Consider the following 20,264-nt stretch of genomic DNA (forward strand, 5'->3'; position numbering starts at 1 on the left):
ACAGAAGTTCTGATATATATATCTATACATAAGAACACTCAAATCCATACTCGCGCATTTCAGGGCACTCATCGTGTTAGATGAAATTTGCATACTCAGATCTACACACATTTCAAGGCATTCATGGTTAAAGGGGTTGTTCACCAAAATATTTTTTCTTTCAAATCAACTGGTTTGAGAAAGTTATACAGATTTGTAATTTTCTTCTATATAAAATGCTCCAGTCTGGCAGTACTTATCAGCTTCTGTATGTTCTGCAGGAAGTGGTGTATTCTCTCCACTATGACACAGTGCTCTCTGCTGCCACCTCTGTCCATGTCAGGAACTGTCCAGAGCAGCAGCAAATCCCCATAGAAAACCTCTCTTGCCCTGGACAGTTCCTGACATGGACAGAGGTGGCAGCAGAGAGCACTGTGAGATTTTTTTTTTTTTTTTACTAAAAGTCAATTACAAATCTCTGGCACTTGCTGGACCAGGTGATTTGAAAGAAAATATTTCAAGGTGAACAGCCCCTTTAAGCTTGCTAACTCTGCATATGCATTATGGCATCAAGCATATCATCATTTTAGGCCATTGATGGGTCCTGTATATGCACTGGGAGTAAGAGAAACATGAAGGAACCCCTATATACAGGCTGCACGCGTTTCAGACCTGACCGGCCACTTATAGGAACTAGATTGTAGATGTAATGACTGGAGATGGCGGAGACTCTGCAGATGGGATTTGTGGACAGACAATCACAGGGATCAGGGACGGAGCATTGTCAGGACCTGATAAACCCGTCATGTCTCCTAGGGAACACTCTTTGATGAAACCTTCAGCCTGTCAATCAATGATGGATCCTTTCATAGAGGTCAGGTAGTGGCCTAAATCTTGGGTGCTCCCTGCCGCCATATTTACCTCAGTACATATAGGAGGTGACTTACAGGGTCCAATGTAATCCCATAGAGAGCTGCTCCTTATCATCACAGTGAAGCATTCCCCATATTTTAGTGACTATTTAGTGACTATTACACAAATCAATTATCGGCCGTATGCGGACGATATTGGCTGTTACATACGATAATCGTCTTTTGTAATAGAAGAAAACAATCAGCCGACATGTTAAAAGGCAAATGACTAAGATAGCATCTCCGTGGAATAGGATGGGTGGCAGCAGAGCGCTCCTATCTTCTATGGGCTGCCCGGACAATCTAACGATCGCTCGCGCAGACCTCCCCCCCCCCCAGCTCGCTGCCGGTGCATGTAATAGTGGAGCCCCTGACACGACAGCCGCCTTCTTACAGAGGCAGAGACGACCCCACAGGGTTTCCGCTCATTGGCTCTTTATGGGAATACTTGAAGCAGGGGTGGGGAACCTTTTCCATGTCGAGGGCCAGTTGGGCAATAATAAAATCATTCAAGAGCCGCATACCGTGCGCAGCAGTTTGTAGCATGGGTTTGCAACACCCCCAGTGATGCATCTGGTAGGCCTAGTTAACCCCCCAAAGTCATGTCCCTGGTAGCCTAGTTACCCCCCCCCCCCCCGCCCCAGGCATGTCCCTGGTAGCCTAGTTACATTACATTCATTGAGTAGCGGCCACAAAAAACCCTGTCAGTGCACGCAATGGACCATGCGGCTCTGGAATTTGAATGCAGGCGCGCACGGATGCGTCTGCATTAGTGATGAGCAAGTACTAAAATGCTCGGGTGCTCGTTACTCGAGGCAAATATTCCCCGATACTCGAGTGCTCATTTCGAGTAACGAACCCCATTGAAGTCAATGGGAAACTCGAGCATTTTTGCAGGGGACCCAAGTTCGGTAGAGGGAAGGTCATGTGAAAACCTGTCAACCTCAGAAATTGATGGAAACACAACGGAAATGGGCAGGAAACAGCAGGGGCAGCATGTATGGATGCCTCTGAGGCTGCCTAGTTGCACCATTATGCCTAATTCTGGGCAACAGTATGGCAGTGATCACACAGTGAAGGATTAAAACAGAGGTAGCATATGAACCAACCCAAAACTCAGCCTGACTCAGCATGGCAGTGAGGACACAGAGAACCATTAAAACAGAGGTAGCATATGATGAAGAAACCAAAAACTTTGCCTGACACAACATAGCAACATCCAAGGAAGAATAGAAGGTACTGGTGAAAGGACGGCAAAGGACACCCGTAAGATGACATCCACACATAATATGGTTCGAAATGGACAAGACAAGGATGCTAAATTGGATTTGACTTTGAATTTGACTGTAGCATTTGGGGTAACATTCCCTGCATCATGTGACTCCCCACTTCTCCCCTCACCGCTGTTTTGAGTTTGAATTTGACTTTGACTGTAGCAGTTGGAGTAACATTCCCGGCATCATGTGATGTTCATGGGGTATAGCTGTCTCAGCACAATACTCAACATAACTGCAGAACCAGAAGCGGATTATAATGAGGGCAATCTGGGCAACCGCTCGGGGCCCAGGGCTCCAGGGGGCCCAGAGCGATTGCCCCATTATAATGTTGCCACCGCATACCTCTGCACGGTCTCCGCAGTGCAGCAAAGTACTGCGGCCGCTGGATCTATTTCAGGCTGCTCTGCCCCTTTAAAATGTCCTCCATTTTGAAGCAGACGTGCCTCGCGCAGGCACGTCTGCTAGAGCGTCCTGTGACCAGTGACGTCACTTCCGGGGCGCACGCCGTCGCGGAAAAGCGGCGAGCAGCGGCCGGGAGAAGAGAGAAGCCCGAGCTCCAGGAGGAGAGAGATGCTGCTGGGGAGCGGTGCCAGGTGAGTATACGTTTATTACTTTTTTTGGGGTGGGGGGGGTGGGTACTACTCAGGGGGACATTTATGGGGATGCTAAAGGGGGGCTAATAATGGGGGAGGCTACTGAGGGGGCTAATAATGGGGGAGGCTACAGAGGGGGCTAATAATGGGGGATACTACAGAGGGGGCCATTCATGGGGATGCTAAAGGGGGGCTATTAATGTATATATATATATATATATAGATACATATATACAGCCCCTAGTGCTGTATACTCAGCGGCCACTTTATTAGGTACACCATGCTAGTAACGGGTTGGACCCCCTTTTGCCTCAGAACTGCCCCAATTCTTGGTGGCATAGATACAACAAGGTGCTGGAAGCTTCCTCACAGATTTTGGTCCATATTGACATGATGACATCACACAGTTGCCGCAGATTTGTCGGCTGCACATCCATGATGCCAATCTCCCGTTCCACCACATCCCAAAGATGCTCTATTGGATTGAGATCTGGTGACTGTGGAGGCCATTGGAGTACAGTGACCTCATTGTCATGTTCAAGAAACCAGTCTGAGATGATTCTAGCTTTATGACATGGCGCATTATCCTGCTGAAAGTCGCCATCAGATGTTGGGTCCATTGTGGTCATAAAGGGATGGACATGGTCAGCAACAATACTCAGGTAGGCTGTGGCGTTGCAACGATGCTCAATTGGTACCAAGGGGCCCAAAGAGTGCCAAGAAAATATTCCCCACACCATGACACCACCACCAGCCTGAACCGTTGATACAAGGCAGGATGGATCCATGCTTTCATGTTGTTGACGCCAAATTCTGACCCTACCATCCGAATGTCGCAGCAGAAATCGAGACTTATCAGACCAGGCAACGTTTTTCCAATCTTCTACTGTCCAATTTCGATGAGCTTGTGCAAATTGTAGCCTCAGTTTCCTGTTCTTAGCTGAGCGGAGTGGCCCCCGGTGTGGTCTTCTGCTGCTGTAGCCCATCTGCCTCAAAGTTGGCCGTACTGTGCGTTCAGAGATGCTCTTCTGCCTACCTTGGCTGTAACGGTTGGCTATTTGAGTCACTGTTGCCTTTCTATCAGCTGGAACCAGTCTGCCCATTCTCCTCTGACCTCTGGCATCAACAAGGCATTTCCGCCCAGAGAACGGCCGCTCACTGGATGGTTTTTCTTTTTCGGACCATTCTCTGTAAACCCTAGAGATGGTTGTGCGTGAAAATCCCAGTAGATCAGCAGTTTCTGAAATACTCAGACCAGCCCTTCTGGCACCAACAACCATGCCACGTTCAAAGGCCTCAAATCACCTTTCTTCCCCATACTGATGCTCGGTTTGAACTGCAGGAGATTGTCTTGACCATGTCTACATGCCTAAATGCACTGAGTTGCCGCCATGTGATTGGCTGATTAGAAATTAAGTGGTAACGTGCAGTTGGACAGGTGTACCTAATATGGTGGCCGGTGAGTGTATGCATATATATATATATATATATATATATATATATATATATATGGGATGCACAGCACTAGGGGCTGTACATATATATATATATATGTACAGCCCCTAGTGCTGTGCATCCCCCATATATATACAGCCCCCAGTGTTCCCCTCACCTAACCACACGATCCCCCGTCGGTCGCAGGCCTCTTCTTCTCTCTTCATCTGCACCCGACAGATCAGCAGCTTCCAGGCGAAGTCCCGGGCAGCGCCACCACTGAGCTGCTTGCTGCTTGCGGTCACAAGAGTGATTGACAGGGCGGGAAGCCTATGGCTTCTCGCGCTGTCAATCAGAACACTGAACACCCGGGAGGCCCGCTCGGCCACAGGGTGTTGTAGGCAGTAAGCTCCAGGAGCCCAGACCACGGGCCCCCCGATGCTAGGGGCCCCGTAGCAGCTGCTACGGCGGTAGTTCCGCCCCTGGCTCTGGCATCCTGGTTTTATTTCCTTGAGGATCTGGCAATTGTCTCAGGCAAAGGGATGATCACTTGAGCTCCTGCTGTACTTATTATGTGCTGCCCAATAACTAGAATTGTTATTTGTTTCTTTAGTTTGAGCAGGGTCTGATTTTTTTTGTCTTTTTTCCTCTTTTGTTTTATGATTTTATGCCAGCAGACACACAGGTCTGCATACGGACACGCGCAGGTCTGCATACGGACACGCGCAGGTCTGCATACGGACACGCGCAGGTCTGCATACGGACACGCGCAGGTCTGCATACGGACACGCGCAGGTCTGCATACGGACACGCGCAGGTCTGCATACGGACACACACTTAAGAACAGAATACTGTCAAAGTTTACCACTCTGTTTCCAAATTGTACAAAAAAGTGAAAGAGAGACACAGAATTAGACAGCAAAGTTTGCATTGTTCATTGTATCACTATTTGGTAATAAAAGAAACACATTTTTATGTGAAGATCCTTCTCATATTTCATTTGGAGAGATGGGCATGATCGGCTTCCTTCATTTTATTTCCCCTGTTTTTCTGCCATGTTCTGCCCCTTCACAGCCAGAGGAGTTTGTATCTCCTTACAGTGTAAGGATCTGCAGCCCCTGTGGCAGGCAGGGCCGTTTCTGTCATGAGGCGAAGTGAGCACTTGGCCTCAGGCGACAGAATCTCAGATCCAAAAGGGGGCGGCAGTTTGTCCCTGTGATTTCAGTGACGTCAGCCTAACAGGGCTGAGCAACTCACTTACTGTTCCTGGTGTAAACTGTGTCCTCCGCTCTTCCTGTCAAACCCACCTGCACAGAGATTAATGAGGTTGAGGAGCAGTGTGTGCAGGGACAGCTTCATACATTCAGTAGGTCCTGAACATGTCTGGTGGCTGAAAACGGGAGCTGAGTAGATGTCTGAGCTCAGGCACCTCCTCCAGTGCAGCGCTGCTAAATCCTAGTGGCCGGGCAGTTGCTGCAGGTGGCAACCTGCAGGGGAGCAGCTGCTAAATTATAAGTCCTTGCTGTTATAAATGCAGTGCAGCAGCTCCTGGGCCGCCTCTTAGCCGGGCATGCAGTGTCCTGATGGTCCGGGGTGTTCACAGAGCAGAGTGCTGGTGTCCCCCTCCCCCTCACACACTGCTGTCCATGTCCTGATGGTCCGGGGTGTTCACAGAGCAGAGTGCTGGTGTCCCCCTCCCCCTCACACACTGCTATCCATGTCCTGATGGTCCGGGGTGTTCACAGAGCAGAGTGCTGGTGTCCCCCTCCCCCCTCACATACTGCTGTCCATGTCCTGATGGTCCGGGGTGTTCACAGAGCAGAGTGCTGGTGTCCCCCTCACACACTGCTGTCGTCTTCTTCCTTGGCTGCTGCTGCTCCTGAGGCCCAGGTCTGTTGTGTTAGTGGTAAGTGATGGGCAGGCCCGCTTCTGCCATGAGGCGGAATGAGCCTTCCGCCTCAGGCGGCAGATTTTGCAGTCCGGCAGGGGGCGGCATTATGTCCCCCCTGCTGTCATTTTTGTTAAGTATCACTTAACAAAAATGACAGCGGCCGCTCACCTGCGCTCTCTGCTGTCTCCACATCCCGTCAGGTCCTGCGACGTCACCCTGCAGCTGTCATCGACCTCCAGGCTGTGGTGAGTGCCCGGGGTTGGTGGGGGACGCGCTGGGGCGATCGGGTTGTGTGGGGCCGCCGGGGGGTTGTTGCGGTTTGATGCGGTGCGGATGGCGCATCAAACCGCAACCCCCTCAAAACTCCACATCCCCCCCCCCCGGCCCCGCACGACCCGACCGGCGTGACACACACAGCCTGGAGGTCCATGACAGCTGCAGGGTGACGTCGCGGGACCTGACGGGATGTGGAGAGCGCGGGCCGGCTGCAGCGTTGGACAGGTGAGCAGCTGGCTGGGGGGGGGCGCGATGCCGGCCATCACTCAGGGGGGCGGCTGCCTGAGGTTTGCCTCAGGCGGCAGAGACCCCAGAATCGGCCCTGGTGATGGGGTCAGGGAGGTCACAGTGAGTGCAGATTCCCTCCTCTGCTGCTCAGGACACAGGTTACACCCATTCACTTTTAACTCTTTTGATACTGTTATTATTACTGGGAAACTCAGATTATAGGTTGGTTACCAATGAAGGGAGCTATAATTTCTTGTGGGTCACTGTGAATTACACTGTTATATTTCAGGGGGGCACTTGTCATTTTCATTTCCGTCTCAGGCAGCAGAAAAGCTAGAATCGGCCCTGGTGGGAGGGAATGGGCAGACAAAACCAAGAATCCTCGTAAGGAGAAAGATATTGCCGCAACCTTTGGACAATTCCCAGAGTTGTGAATCGCTGAGCTTCATCTTTTCAGAATGAGCAAAACCCTGTGCAGTCTTTGTTACCATTTTGTAATAAATTAGTAATAAATGTGCTCAGACTCAGGGAAGGGTCCAGAAAAGAGTTCCTGGGAGCCTGGTGGTGGTGGATGGTGGATGGAGGGGCCAGGCTGTGGGGAAGGAGGCGGAGCTAATGGAGCAAGGGTTCCTCTCCCTTGGGTAGTGTGGGTGGACTGCGTGGAAGACTGGGTGGTGGATAAGTTACTGGACACATTATCCACTATCCACGTCAGCTCCTGTTCACACTGCTGCGGTTTCAATATCAGTCTACCCTGAGACCCTGTAAGTTGCGCGAAAAAGCTAGGGAGTGGCTGTCTGCGGTGTGACACTGCTCCCTCCTCAACGGGTGCTGCTGTGTCACCCTGCCCTGAACCACGGCCTCTGCCAACTGCATCACTTGGAACCCCACGTCCTCGTCCTGAATCCTTACTCCTGGGGGTCACCATTTTATGGACACTGCACAGTAGGGAGCTTAGATAGGCCTTGTGTATGAAACAGAAATAAAAAAATATACTAGTGGTCCCTATACAATAGTACTGATTCCTTCTCATGTAACAATGTATCAGATGGATTACGCCTTATGTAACAATGTATCAGATGGATTCCGCCTCGTGTAACAATGTATCAGATGGATTCCGCCTCGTGTAACAATGTATCAGATGGATTCCTTCTCATGTAACAATGTATCAGATGGATTCCGCCTCGTGTAACAATGTATCAGATGGATTCCGCCTCGTGTAACAATATATCAGATGGATTCCTTCTCATGTAACAGTGTATCAGATGGATTCCGCCTCGTGTAACAATGTATCAGATGGATTCCTTCTCGTGTAACAATGTATCAGATGGATTCCGCCTCGTGTAACAATGTATCAGATGGATTCCGCCTCGTGTAACAATGTATCAGATGGATTCCTTCTCATGTAACAATGTATCAGATGGATTCCGCCTCGTGTAACAGTGTATCAGATGGATTCCGCCTTATGTAAGTGTATCAGATGGATTCCTTCTCGTGTAACAATGTATCAGATGGATTCCACCTCGTGTAACAGTGTATCAGATGGATTCCGCCTTATGTAAGTGTATCAGATGGATTCCTTCTCGTGTAACAATGTATCAGATGGATTCCGCCTCGTGTAACAATGTATCAGATGGATTCCGCCTCGTGTAACAATGTATCAGATGGATTCCGCTGCTTCCCACGCATTTCTTTCTCTGGACTCCGACTCCTGGGAGATTCCACCTTATCAGGGCAGATGTCTGAATGCTGCAGATAAGGAAGGAGCCATTCCTCCATGTCTCTGCCCCAGGACACAGGAATCTCTGGTATGAGAGGAAACAGTAAATAGAGCCCAGGCCTGGAGCATGCTGGGAACCTGCTGGGAGGATGGAGAACATGGGAGCTCTGCAGTCCTGCTGGGACCACCAGTATATGGATCAGTCAGGGCCAGGACAATGAGTTTTGGTGCCCTAGGCAGAGAAGGCAAATGGCCCCCCCCCACACACACACAGGAGCATGCTGGGTGCTGTAGTTCTACCTTAGTCACACAGGTGCATGCTGGGGGCTGCAGTTCTACCTCTGCCACACAGGAACATGCTGGGAGTTGTTGTCCTACCTCAGCCACACAGGTCATGCTGGGAGTTGTCCTACCTCAGCCACACAGGTCATGCTGGGAGTTGTTGTCCTACCTCAGCCACACAGGTCATGCTGGGAGTTGTTGTCCTACCTCAGCCACACCCAGTTATGCTGGGACTTGTTATCCTACCTCAGCCACACAGGTCATGCTGGGAGTTGTTGTCCTACCTCAGCCACACAGGTCATGCTGGGAGTTGTTGTCCTACCTCAGCCACACAGGTCATGCTGGGAGTTGTTGTCCTACCTTAGTCACACAGGTCATGCTGGGAGTTGTTGTCCTACCTTAGTCACACAGATCATGCTGGGAGTTGTTGTCCTACCTTAGTCACACAGGTCATGCTGGGAGTTGTTGTCCTACCTTAGTCATACAGGTCATGCTGGGAGTTGTCCTACCTCAGCCACACCCAGTTATGCTGGGAGTTGTTATCCTACCTCAGCCACACAGGTCATGCTGGGAGTTGTTGTCCTACCTTAGTCATACAGGTCATGCTGGGAGTTGTCCTATCTCAGTCACAAATTCCACTAACACACACACTATTAGTGTACACACACTCTCTATTAGTCCCTGCACTTCCCCCCTCTCCTGATTGGCTCCAGAGGTCATGTGACATTAATTCGAAGCTTTTCTTCAGCAGAAGAGAGGAGGAGCAGGGCAGGTTCTGCCATTGCGGAGCTGGAGCAGAGTGGAGAAGGGGTGCTGCTGTGTGAGATCAGGTGGGGGGATTTTTACGTGAAGCTACATTGCGCCCCCTGTAACTCACCACTAGATGGCGCCCTAGGCCATCGCCTACCCTGGCCTACCCTTTGTCCCGGCCCTAGGTCAGTGCACAGGCCCTAGCGTCATCCGGTGATCCAGCTACTATCTATGGCCGCCCTGACACCTTCCACAGACAACGGCGCTCCGACACCCAGGAGAAGCCCAAAAAGATCATTCCCAAGAGAGGATGAAAGATCGGCCATTACAGAAGGACTGGAAATCAGCGACACGTGATGCTTTCTGGTCTGCTGAGATGAACTACAGCTCTGGAGGACTGGCTGTATTCACTCCAAGTGTCATTTTTTTAAGTGTCCAACGTGATGAACTACAGCTTTGAAGGAATAAGTTCTGCTCTGTTTGGCCCACGGAAGTCAATGGGGGTGTATAGTGTGAACGCAGCCTTCTCAGGAGAAGTGGACACATATAAGTAGGCGGTTTGCTCCAAAGACATCTGGGACTCGAGAGTCAGGTGGCGTCCGGGTGTCATAGGTAAGATGGACGCCTCACCACCCTTCAGCCACCTAAGCTATACAGACGTCTATTGAGATAAACTACAGCGTTGGAGGATTGTTGGTGTCTACTGAAATGGATAGCAGGGGTCCCATCATGAAGACCCCACAATCCAGGACAATGCGACCATTAGCAATTGAGGTTTCACACCCCATTTGGGTCACCTTCCCAGGTGACAGGTGACTCTGCTGATAAGCGACTAAGGGCCCTATTACACCAACAGATTATCTGACAGATTTTTTGAGCCAAAGCCAGTAAGACTATAAACAGGGAACATGTAATAATGGAAAGACTGAGATTCAGCGTCTTCTCAAATCCATTCCTGGCTTTGGCTTAAAAAATCTGTCAGATAATCTGTTGGTGTAATAGGGCCCTAAGTCTCCAACCCTTAGAACACAATTTCCTGTGGATTTCCCACAATGCTCTGCACATCGCATCGTCTCATTTCTGAATTGTCTAACCACAAAACAGATATAATGTGGTGAACAGAAGTCAGTGTGCGGCACGATAGCGAGACGCTGCATGTAATCAGATTACAAGGACAGAGGCGCAGGGTGTGAGGACAGGAGGACAGGGGTGCAAGGACGGGGGCGAAGAGTGTGAGGACAGATGCACAAGGGTGCGAGGATAGGAGGACAAGGGTGCAAGGACCGGGGCGCAGGGTGCGAGTACAGGGGTGTAAGGACAGGGGCACGGGGGTGCGAGGACAGGGGCACGGGGGTGCGAGGACAGGGGCACAGGCTGTAAGGACTAGGGCATAGGCAGTCGGGGCAGGAGAGTTTATGCTCCTATTAGACAAAGTGATTTTTCTTTTGTTTTCTCTGATTAACGATAATCGAATTACCTGGAATCGGTCACCAGAACACACAGAGCGAAGGTCGTTAGTTACAGATATTATTACGATCTAATCCCAGTGAACAATGGGCGCTAAGACCAAAAGATTTCTGAATGATTTTATGGTCGGCTGAGAAGATGCGATCAAAGACACATGAACGAATTTCCATTAGTCGTTTAACTCTTTAGTCGATTATCTCTTCCGTGCAAACGATATAAGGATTTTTTGCTGAATAATCTTTCGGTGTAATATGGCCCTGAGGGTCTCACTTCTCTAGGTGTGAGGTCACAACTGGGAGCCCGGTGCAGGGTGTAAACATGGCTCCTATCACCTGGAGGTCACACTTTCACACCTCCAGTGGCAGTGCAGTCACCTCCACACACGTCTCTCTAGAGGTCCTGGCCTACAGATCCCCACCCCGGCCTACAGACCCCCACCCCTGGCCTACACACCCTCACCCCTGGCCTACACACCCTCACCCCTGGCCTACACACCCTCACCCCTGGCCTACACACCCTCACCCCCGGCCTACACACCCCCCACCCTGGCCTACAGACCCTCACCCCCGGCCTACAGACCCTCACCCCCGGCCTACAGACCCTCACCCCGGCCTACAGACCCCCACCCCGGCCTACACACCCCCACCCTGGCCTACAGACCCTCACCCCTGGCCTACAGACCCTCACCCCTGGCCTACACACCCCCACCCTGGCCTACAGACCCCCACCCTGGCCTACAGACACTCACCCCCGGCCTACACACCCCCACCCTGGCCTACAAACCCTCACCCCCGGCTTGCCTCTTATGTTCGGTCCTCCTCCAGACTCCTCTGTCCTCCCCTTCTCCACATTACATAGTTGGGTGGTCCCACTGGGTTTAGCTTCACCTTATGGGACACGGAAGGACGGGTCGGAGGGCTCTGCTGTCACTAAGCCTGGTTGGGGTCAAAGTGTTCGGAGCCCCAATGTTCATGACATAGAGGAGGGAGTGATGCCCAGCTACGTTCCTGTTCCATCTCCATTGTAAGTCCATGCAGCCAGAGCCCAGGACTGAGGGGCTTAGCCCGGCCCTTCTCCTGCTTCTTTCTAACAATACATGGAGGTGGAAAAACTCAGTCCCTGACCATGACATGTCAAAAGGATTTTTAGAGTGACAGTGCCCATTTAAAATCCAGTACAGCCTTTTGATGTTTGTCAGATAGACATAAGGCAGCTAATGAGTTTGTTACAGTGTATCAGTACAGGGAACGAGACAGAACAAATCGCTCATATCTATAGGGGTACAATGACGACCGCTAGGACTGGGAGAGACGGGAGCGGCTGTGGTCCTATCCAGACCGATACACTGTAACGACAGCATCAGATGTGCGAGCAGGACCAGGTCAGAACGTCAGGCTCTGGGTGACATCACTCTTTCCAAAGAGTTTGCAGCAATAACTAAAAATACAATGAGGACGGCGGTGGGATCCAAGTGTGAGGTCATGTTCCTAATCTCATAGGAATGCATTGGCTGCACTGCTGATCCCATCTTATACCGCCAAAAACAGAGAAAAGAGGGATAAACCTGTACACAAGGGAGGTGTGAGCCCCACCCCACCCATATCTGCTACTGTTTCTACAGCGCCACCTACAGCCAGCGTGAGGTTACTGCACACAGGGAGAATTACCCCTAATATATCATATTAGAATAAAACAACCACCCAGATCCTATGTCTGATGATCTGCCACCGGTCACCTGATCAGAGAAGTGGGGGGTCGACAGAGGTGTTCGTGGTATAGTAAGATGTGCGTATATGTCCTATCTTCTCTGTATTCTACTATCTGCAGCCATGGAGCGGGGCTCGTCTGAGAGCGCAACAACTTTATTGTGGTTTACAAGTAGTAAGTTCTGAAACCAACTTGAGATATAATAGGCGGAAATGCCTGTATATACCATGAGGTGCAGGTAACCACATACAGGGTGTGTAGATTATATATATATATATATATATATATATATATATATATATATATATATATATATATATATATATATTTATTTATTTTAGTTCCCCTATATACAAGAATATAACTACAAAAATACTGCTCCTATATACAGGAATATAACTGCTATAATACTGCTCCTATATATAGGAATATATTATAATACTGCTCCTATATACAGGGATATATACTACTATAATACTGCTCCTATATACAGGAATATATACTACTATAATACTGCTCCTATATACAGGAATATAACTACTATAATACTGCTCCTATATACAGGAATATAACTACTATAATACTGCTCCTATATACAGGGATATAACTACTATAATACTGCTCCTATATACAGGGATATAACTACTATAATACTGCTCCTATATACAGGAATATACTACTATAATACTGCTCCTATATACAGGAATATAACTACTATAATACTGCTCCCTATATACAGGAATATACTACTATAATACTGCCCCTATATACAGGGATATAACTACTATAATACTGCTCCTATATACAGGGATATAACTACTATAATACTGCTCCTATATACAGTGATATAACTACTATAATACTGCCTCCTATATACAGGAGTATACTACTATAATACTGCTCCTATATACAGGAATATATACTACTATAATACTGCTCCTATATACAGGAATATACTACTATAATACTGCTCCTATATACAGGAATATACTACTATAATACTGCTCCTATATACAGGAATATACTACTATAATACTGCTCCTATATACAGGAATATACTACTATAATACTGCTCCTATATACAGAAATATACTACTATAATACTGCTCCTATATACAGGAATATACTACTATAATACTGCTCCTATATACAGGAATATACTACTATAATACTGCTCCTATATACAGGAATATACTACACCACTATAATACTGCTCCTATATACAGGGATATAACTACTATAATACTGCTCCTATATACAGGGATATACTACTATAATACTGCCCCCTATATACAGGAATATACTACTATAATGCTGCTCCTATATACAGGAATATAACTACTATAATACTGCTCCTATATACAGGAATATTACTACTATAATACTGCTCCTATATACAGGAATATTACTACTATAATACTGCTCCTATATACAGGAATATAACTACTATAATACTGCTCCTATATACAGGGATATAACTACTATAATACTGCTCCTATATACAGGGATATAACTACTATAATACTGCTCCTATATACAGGAATATACTACTATAATGCTGCTCCTATATACAGGAATATAACTACTATAATACTGCTCCTATATACAGGAATATTACTACTATAATACTGCTCCTATATACAGGAATATTACTACTATAATACTGCTCCTATATACAGGAATATACTACTATAATACTGCTCCTATATACAGGGATATACTACTATAATACTGCCCCTATATACAGGAATATACTACACCACTATAATACTGCTCCTATATACAGGGATATAACTACTATAATACTGCTCCTATATACAGGGATATACTACTATAATACTGCCCCCTATATACAGGAATATACTACTATAATGCTGCTCCTATATACAGGAATATAACTACTATAATACTGCTCCTATATACAGGAATATTACTACTATAATACTGCTCCTATATACAGGAATATAACTACTATAATACTGCTCCTATATACAGGAATATTACTACTATAATACTGCTCCTATATACAGGAATATACTACTATAATACTGCTCCTATATACAGGGATATACTACTATAATACTGCCCCTATATACAGGAATATAACTACTATAATACTGCTCCTATATACAGGAATATAACTACTATAATACTGCTCCTATATACAGGATATACTACTATAATACTGCTCCTATATACAGGAATATAACTACTATAATACTGCTCCTATATACAGGAATATTACTACTATAATACTGCTCCTATATACAGGAATATTACTACTATAATACTGCTCCTATATACAGGAATATACTACTATAATACTGCTCCTATATACAGGGATATACTACTATAATACTGCCCCTATATACAGGAATATACTACACCACTATAATACTGCTCCTATATACAGGGATATAACTACTATAATACTGCTCCTATATACAGGGATATACTACTATAATACTGCCCCCTATATACAGGAATATACTACTATAATGCTGCTCCTATATACAGGAATATAACTACTATAATACTGCTCCTATATACAGGAATATTACTACTATAATACTGCTCCTATATACAGGAATATTACTACTATAATACTGCTCCTATATACAGGAATATAACTACTATAATACTGCTCCTATATACAGGGATATAACTACTATAATACTGCTCCTATATACAGGGATATAACTACTATAATACTGCTCCTATATACAGGAATATACTACTATAATGCTGCTCCTATATACAGGAATATAACTACTATAATACTGCTCCTATATACAGGAATATTACTACTATAATACTGCTCCTATATACAGGAATATACTACTATAATACTGCTCCTATATACAGGGATATACTACTATAATACTGCCCCCTATATACAGGAATATACTACTATAATACTGCTATATACAGGGATATAACTACTATAATGCTGCTCCTATATACAGGGATATAACTACTATAATACTGCTCCTATATACAGGAATATAACTACTATAATACTGCTCCTATATACAGGAATATACTACTATAATACTGCTCCTATATACAGGGATATAACTACTATAATACTGCTCCTATATACAGGAATATAACTACTATAATACTGCTCCTATATACAGGGATATAACTACTATAATACTGCCCCCTATATACAGGGATATACTACTATAATACTGCTCCTATATACAGGAATATAACTACTATAATACTGCTCCTATATACAGGGATATACTACTATAATACTGCTCCCTATATACAGGGATATACTACTATAATACTGCCCCCTATATACAGGAATATAACTACTATAATACTGCTCCTATATACAGGAATATACTACTATAATGCTGCTCCTATATACAGGAATATACTACTATAATGCTGCTCCTATATACAGGAATATAACTACTATAATACTGCTCCTATATACAGGAATATAACTACTATAATACTGCCCCTATATACAGGAATATACTACTATCATACTGCTCCTATATACAGGAATATACTACTATAATACTGCTCCTATATACAGGGATATAACTACTATAATACTGCTCCTATATACAGGAATATACTACTATAATACTGCCCCTATATACAGGAATATAACTACTATAATACTGCTCCTATATACAGGAATATACTACTATAATACTGCCCCTATATACAGGGATATAACTACTATAATACTGCTCCTATATACAGGGATATAACTACTATAATACTGCTCCTATATACAGGAATATAACTACTATAATACTGCCCCCTATATACAGGAATATACTACTATAATACTGCTCCTATATACAGGGATATACTACTATAATACTGCTATATACAGGGATATAACTACTATAATGCTGCTCCTATATACAGGGATATAACTACTATAATGCTGCTCCTATATACAGGGATATAACTACTATAATACTGCTCCTATATACAGGGATATACTACTATAATACTGCTCCTATATACAGGGATATACTACTATAATACTGCTCCTATGTAATGTGCGGTATCTTCCTGTATATTGGCCGCCCCCTCTGTGGACTGCCTCGGACAGTCTATTTGTGGAGTTTTTCTCACGGATTTGTGTTAGATTGAAGTTTTTAACAAGAAATCCTGTGATTTTGGGTGATGTCGCTGTGTGGACACTGGAGCTGCCGCCAAGTCGCTGCTTTGTGTCTCGGCCGTCTGGTGTTATTCGTGATGTCCGTGTATAATAAAGCGCAGACAGAAGGTGGATGACAAGTTCACTCCAGCATAAAACAACGGGCAAAAGTTTTGAAATGATCATGTGACGACCGGCAGCGCTAGAGACAACTGATGGAGTAAATGACGGTAGTAACAATTGAAACTGACGATTATTGTTCTGTGGAATATGTGGAACGATTTCAGGTGGCTCTCATTTCTGATTGTTAAAAATCACTTTGTCTGATAGAACCATAAGGGTCAAACAAGAGTTACCTGAAGTCGTTCCCCCAATTATACAGAATGATGGCCGTTACGTCCGTTCTTGCGGTCATCCTGTCCTCTATGATCGTTCGCCTCAGAGTTATTACACCTACAGATCATTGATCAAGTAGATGGAGAGAAAGGCCCGTGGTCTCGGCCCTTCTGGTTGGCGCCACAATCAAACAGCTGTGTTGGCGAATATGCGGATAGATGAGGAATTATTAGCCGTATACTTATTATTACGTATAATTATTCCGTATACTTCCACTAACAACCAGCAACTATTTGTAATTACACCAAGCCATTTCTCCAATCTGTCGTTGGTCATTTGATGGTTGCCTGCATTATTACAAGGAAACGTTACGGGGGCATGGAGGACGGGCACCGCCGGCACATTACAACAATAGAAGAACAATGACCAGAATTGTACACAAGCCAAGCTTCAAGTATAGCGGCAGTGACAGCCATATATATTGTGAGGACATATCTGTATCCACTGAGCAGCCATAACAATAAACCCAATGCGGAGCTTATGTGAGGACAACGGTGTCTGGTGGTGGGGGAGATGTAAGGACCGGGGACAAGGAAGGAAAAATGGGGATAGGGTTATCAGAGCCAAGGCTGAATAGGTATTGGGAGTCAGCGGGAACCTTTCTCAGCAGTTTGCTTTACAGCAGCTCTTTTGTGGGATAGGATCTGATTATTAAAGAAATTCGTCAGATCACTCGACATGTACAGGTCTCCAGCCCGGTCAGAGCCCATGTGACCCCCGTTAGTGCCTACAATGGGCATCAGAATTGGAGCATGTGGCAATGGAAGAAGGCATGTGGTGTGATGGGATGGCCGGGTGCCTCACCTACCTGGGGGAGAGATGGCATCAGGATGCACTATGAGTAGAAGACAAGATGGTGGGGGAAGTGCCATGTTCTTCTGGAGACCACCTACCTGACCATTGTACCCACCAAGTCCCCTCCTTCATGGCAGTAGACAATGCCCCAGGGGCCACACTGCAGACATTGTACAGGAATGAGGAACGTAAAAAAAGATCATGGTGGTGACTCGTCCTTCAGATTCCCCAGATCTCAATCCACCATGCTGCGCACCTCACAGGATCTGCTGCTGATACCACAAGGGGTGTCACACGGCCCAGGGCCCCGGGAGAGGGTCACATCACAGGGTTACGGGGTCCCACTCTAGGGACACATCACAGGGCTACGGGGTCCCGCTCTAGGGACACATCACAGGGCTACGGGGTTCCGCTCTAGGGTCACATCACAGGGCTATGGGGTCCCGCTCTAGGGTCACATCACAGGGCTATGGGGTCCCGCTCTAGGGTCACATCACAGGGCTATGGGGTCCCGCTCTAGGGTCACATCACAGGGCTATGGGGTCCCGCTCTAGGGTCACATCACAGGGTTATGGGGTCCCGCTCTAGGGTCACATCACAGGGTTATGGGGTCCGGCTCTAGGGACACATCACAGGGCTATGGGGTCCCGCTCTAGGGGTCACATCACAGGGCTATAGGGTCCGGCTTCAGGGTCACATCACAGGGCTATGGGGTCCCGCTCTAGGGGTCACATCACAGGGCTATGGGGTCCCGCTCTAGGGTCACATCACAGGGCTATGGGGTCCGGCTTCAGGGTCACATGACAGGGCTATGGGGTCCCGCTCTAGGGTCACATCACAGGGCTATGGGGTCCCGCTCTAGGGACACATCACAGGGTTATGGGGTCCGGCTCTAGGGTCACATCACAGGGCTATGGGGTCCAGCTCTAGGGACACATCACAGGGCTATGGGGTCCCACTCTAGGGTCACATCACAGGGTTATGGGGTCCGGCTTCAGGGTCACATCACAGGGCTATGGGGTCCCGCTCTAGGGTCACATCACAGGGCTATGGGGTCCGGCTCTAGGGACACATCACAGGGTTATGGGGTCCGGCTCTAGGGTCACATCACAGGGTTATGGGGTCCGGCTCTAGGGACACATCACAGGGCTATGGGGTCCGGCTCTAGGGACACATCACAGGGCTATGGGGTCCGGCTCTAGGGACACATCACAGGGCTATGGGGTCCCACTCTAGGGTCACATGACAGGGCTACGAGATCCCACTCTAGGGTCACATCACAGGGCTATGGGGTCCGGCTCTAGGGTCACATCACAGGGCTATGGGGTCCCACTCTAGGGTCACATCACAGGGCTACGGGGTCCCACTCTAGGGTCACATCACAGGGATATGAGTCCTGGGCTAGGGGGACACATTACGGGTTATGGGGTCCGGGCCTCAGCTGGACAGAAACATCAAGGGGCTGCACAGTGTTAGGCAGGTGCTTTAATGTTCCGACAGATAGTATATACAGACACTCTCTATAGACATAGATAGGTGCCTATTGTCTCACTAATAACTTTCACATTATGCCTTCCAACCCACACCCTTGGTCCTCACCTTCTTTGCGATGCTGGCCAGCTGGCCTCTGGGCTCCATGTCTGGACGGTGGTGCTGCCGCCCTCTCTCACAGAGCGTTGCTGCCTGCTCCCCGGCCCCGCGAGCTCTGCACAGTCACGACACCCTCAGCTGCTGCACATCTGGCTGACACACACAGTCCAGGAAGTTCCTGGCAAGGTGGGATAGTCTGTGCGAGCGACGATAAGAAGAGAAAAAAGTGTAAAAAAAAACCCCAACCACAATGTTACAGACACCAAACACTGTAAAGCTTGTGACCTGAGCGTCTCCAGGAGGCTCCAGTACCGTATGGGACATCTTAGGTTGTGAGCATTGACAATCGTCGCTCGCTGATCCCCTTCGGTACATTCAGGTTCTTTCTCGCACCCAGGAATATTTCTTCACTTCTTTTTCAGCTAAACACAAGTTCTGTTTTCCTGTTCTTCGGAAGCTGCTTCTGGTTTTCGGCTTCGCTGCAGTCTATAAGGACGAGGATCCTGCAAACCCAAGTGTGCTCAATAGATGGAGAGAAGTGGCGTGTCACATCTATGACTTCACAGTGCAAGGCCATTGTCCAATAAAAGGCCCACCATTCCATCATTCCTCATTACAGTCGGGGGATTGATCTTAGTCCCTAATCCTGGGACCCACAGTCCTCACGGACATATAGGAGAACGGCAGACATGGGAATGGCACCATGATCCAATTTACCAAAGACAGGGTAATAGTCCCAGACCCGATGACATTTCACAGCCAGGGCGAGACTGATATGCAGTACCAAGCACAACCCGTGCACACAAGTGGCGCTGTTTATGTAAGAAAGC

General features: G+C 47.1%; 1 protein-coding gene across 2 annotated transcripts in view; it reads right to left on the reverse strand.

Moving 5' to 3' along the window:
* CASS4 (Cas scaffold protein family member 4) overlaps positions 1–20,059 on the reverse strand; it is an 86,558-nt gene extending 66,499 nt beyond the window's left edge. Inside the window, exons 1-2 of one of the 2 annotated variants that reach the window (XM_069953092.1) lie at positions 19,720–20,058; positions 19,444–19,630 (exon numbers count right to left, since the gene is read on the reverse strand). In XM_069953092.1, coding sequence (XP_069809193.1) covers positions 19,444–19,482 — 39 coding nt within the window. In that variant the 5' untranslated portion in view covers positions 19,483–19,630; positions 19,720–20,058. Of the gene's footprint in view, positions 1–19,443 lie in introns of both variants that reach the window. The other variant, XM_069953094.1, reaches the window with a different exon arrangement.
* Between the last annotated feature and the right edge of the window lie 205 nt (positions 20,060–20,264).

Source organism: Dendropsophus ebraccatus, chromosome 14 (genome assembly GCF_027789765.1).
Source record: "Dendropsophus ebraccatus isolate aDenEbr1 chromosome 14, aDenEbr1.pat, whole genome shotgun sequence".
In the NCBI taxonomy this organism is placed as follows: Eukaryota; Metazoa; Chordata; class Amphibia; order Anura; family Hylidae; genus Dendropsophus; species Dendropsophus ebraccatus.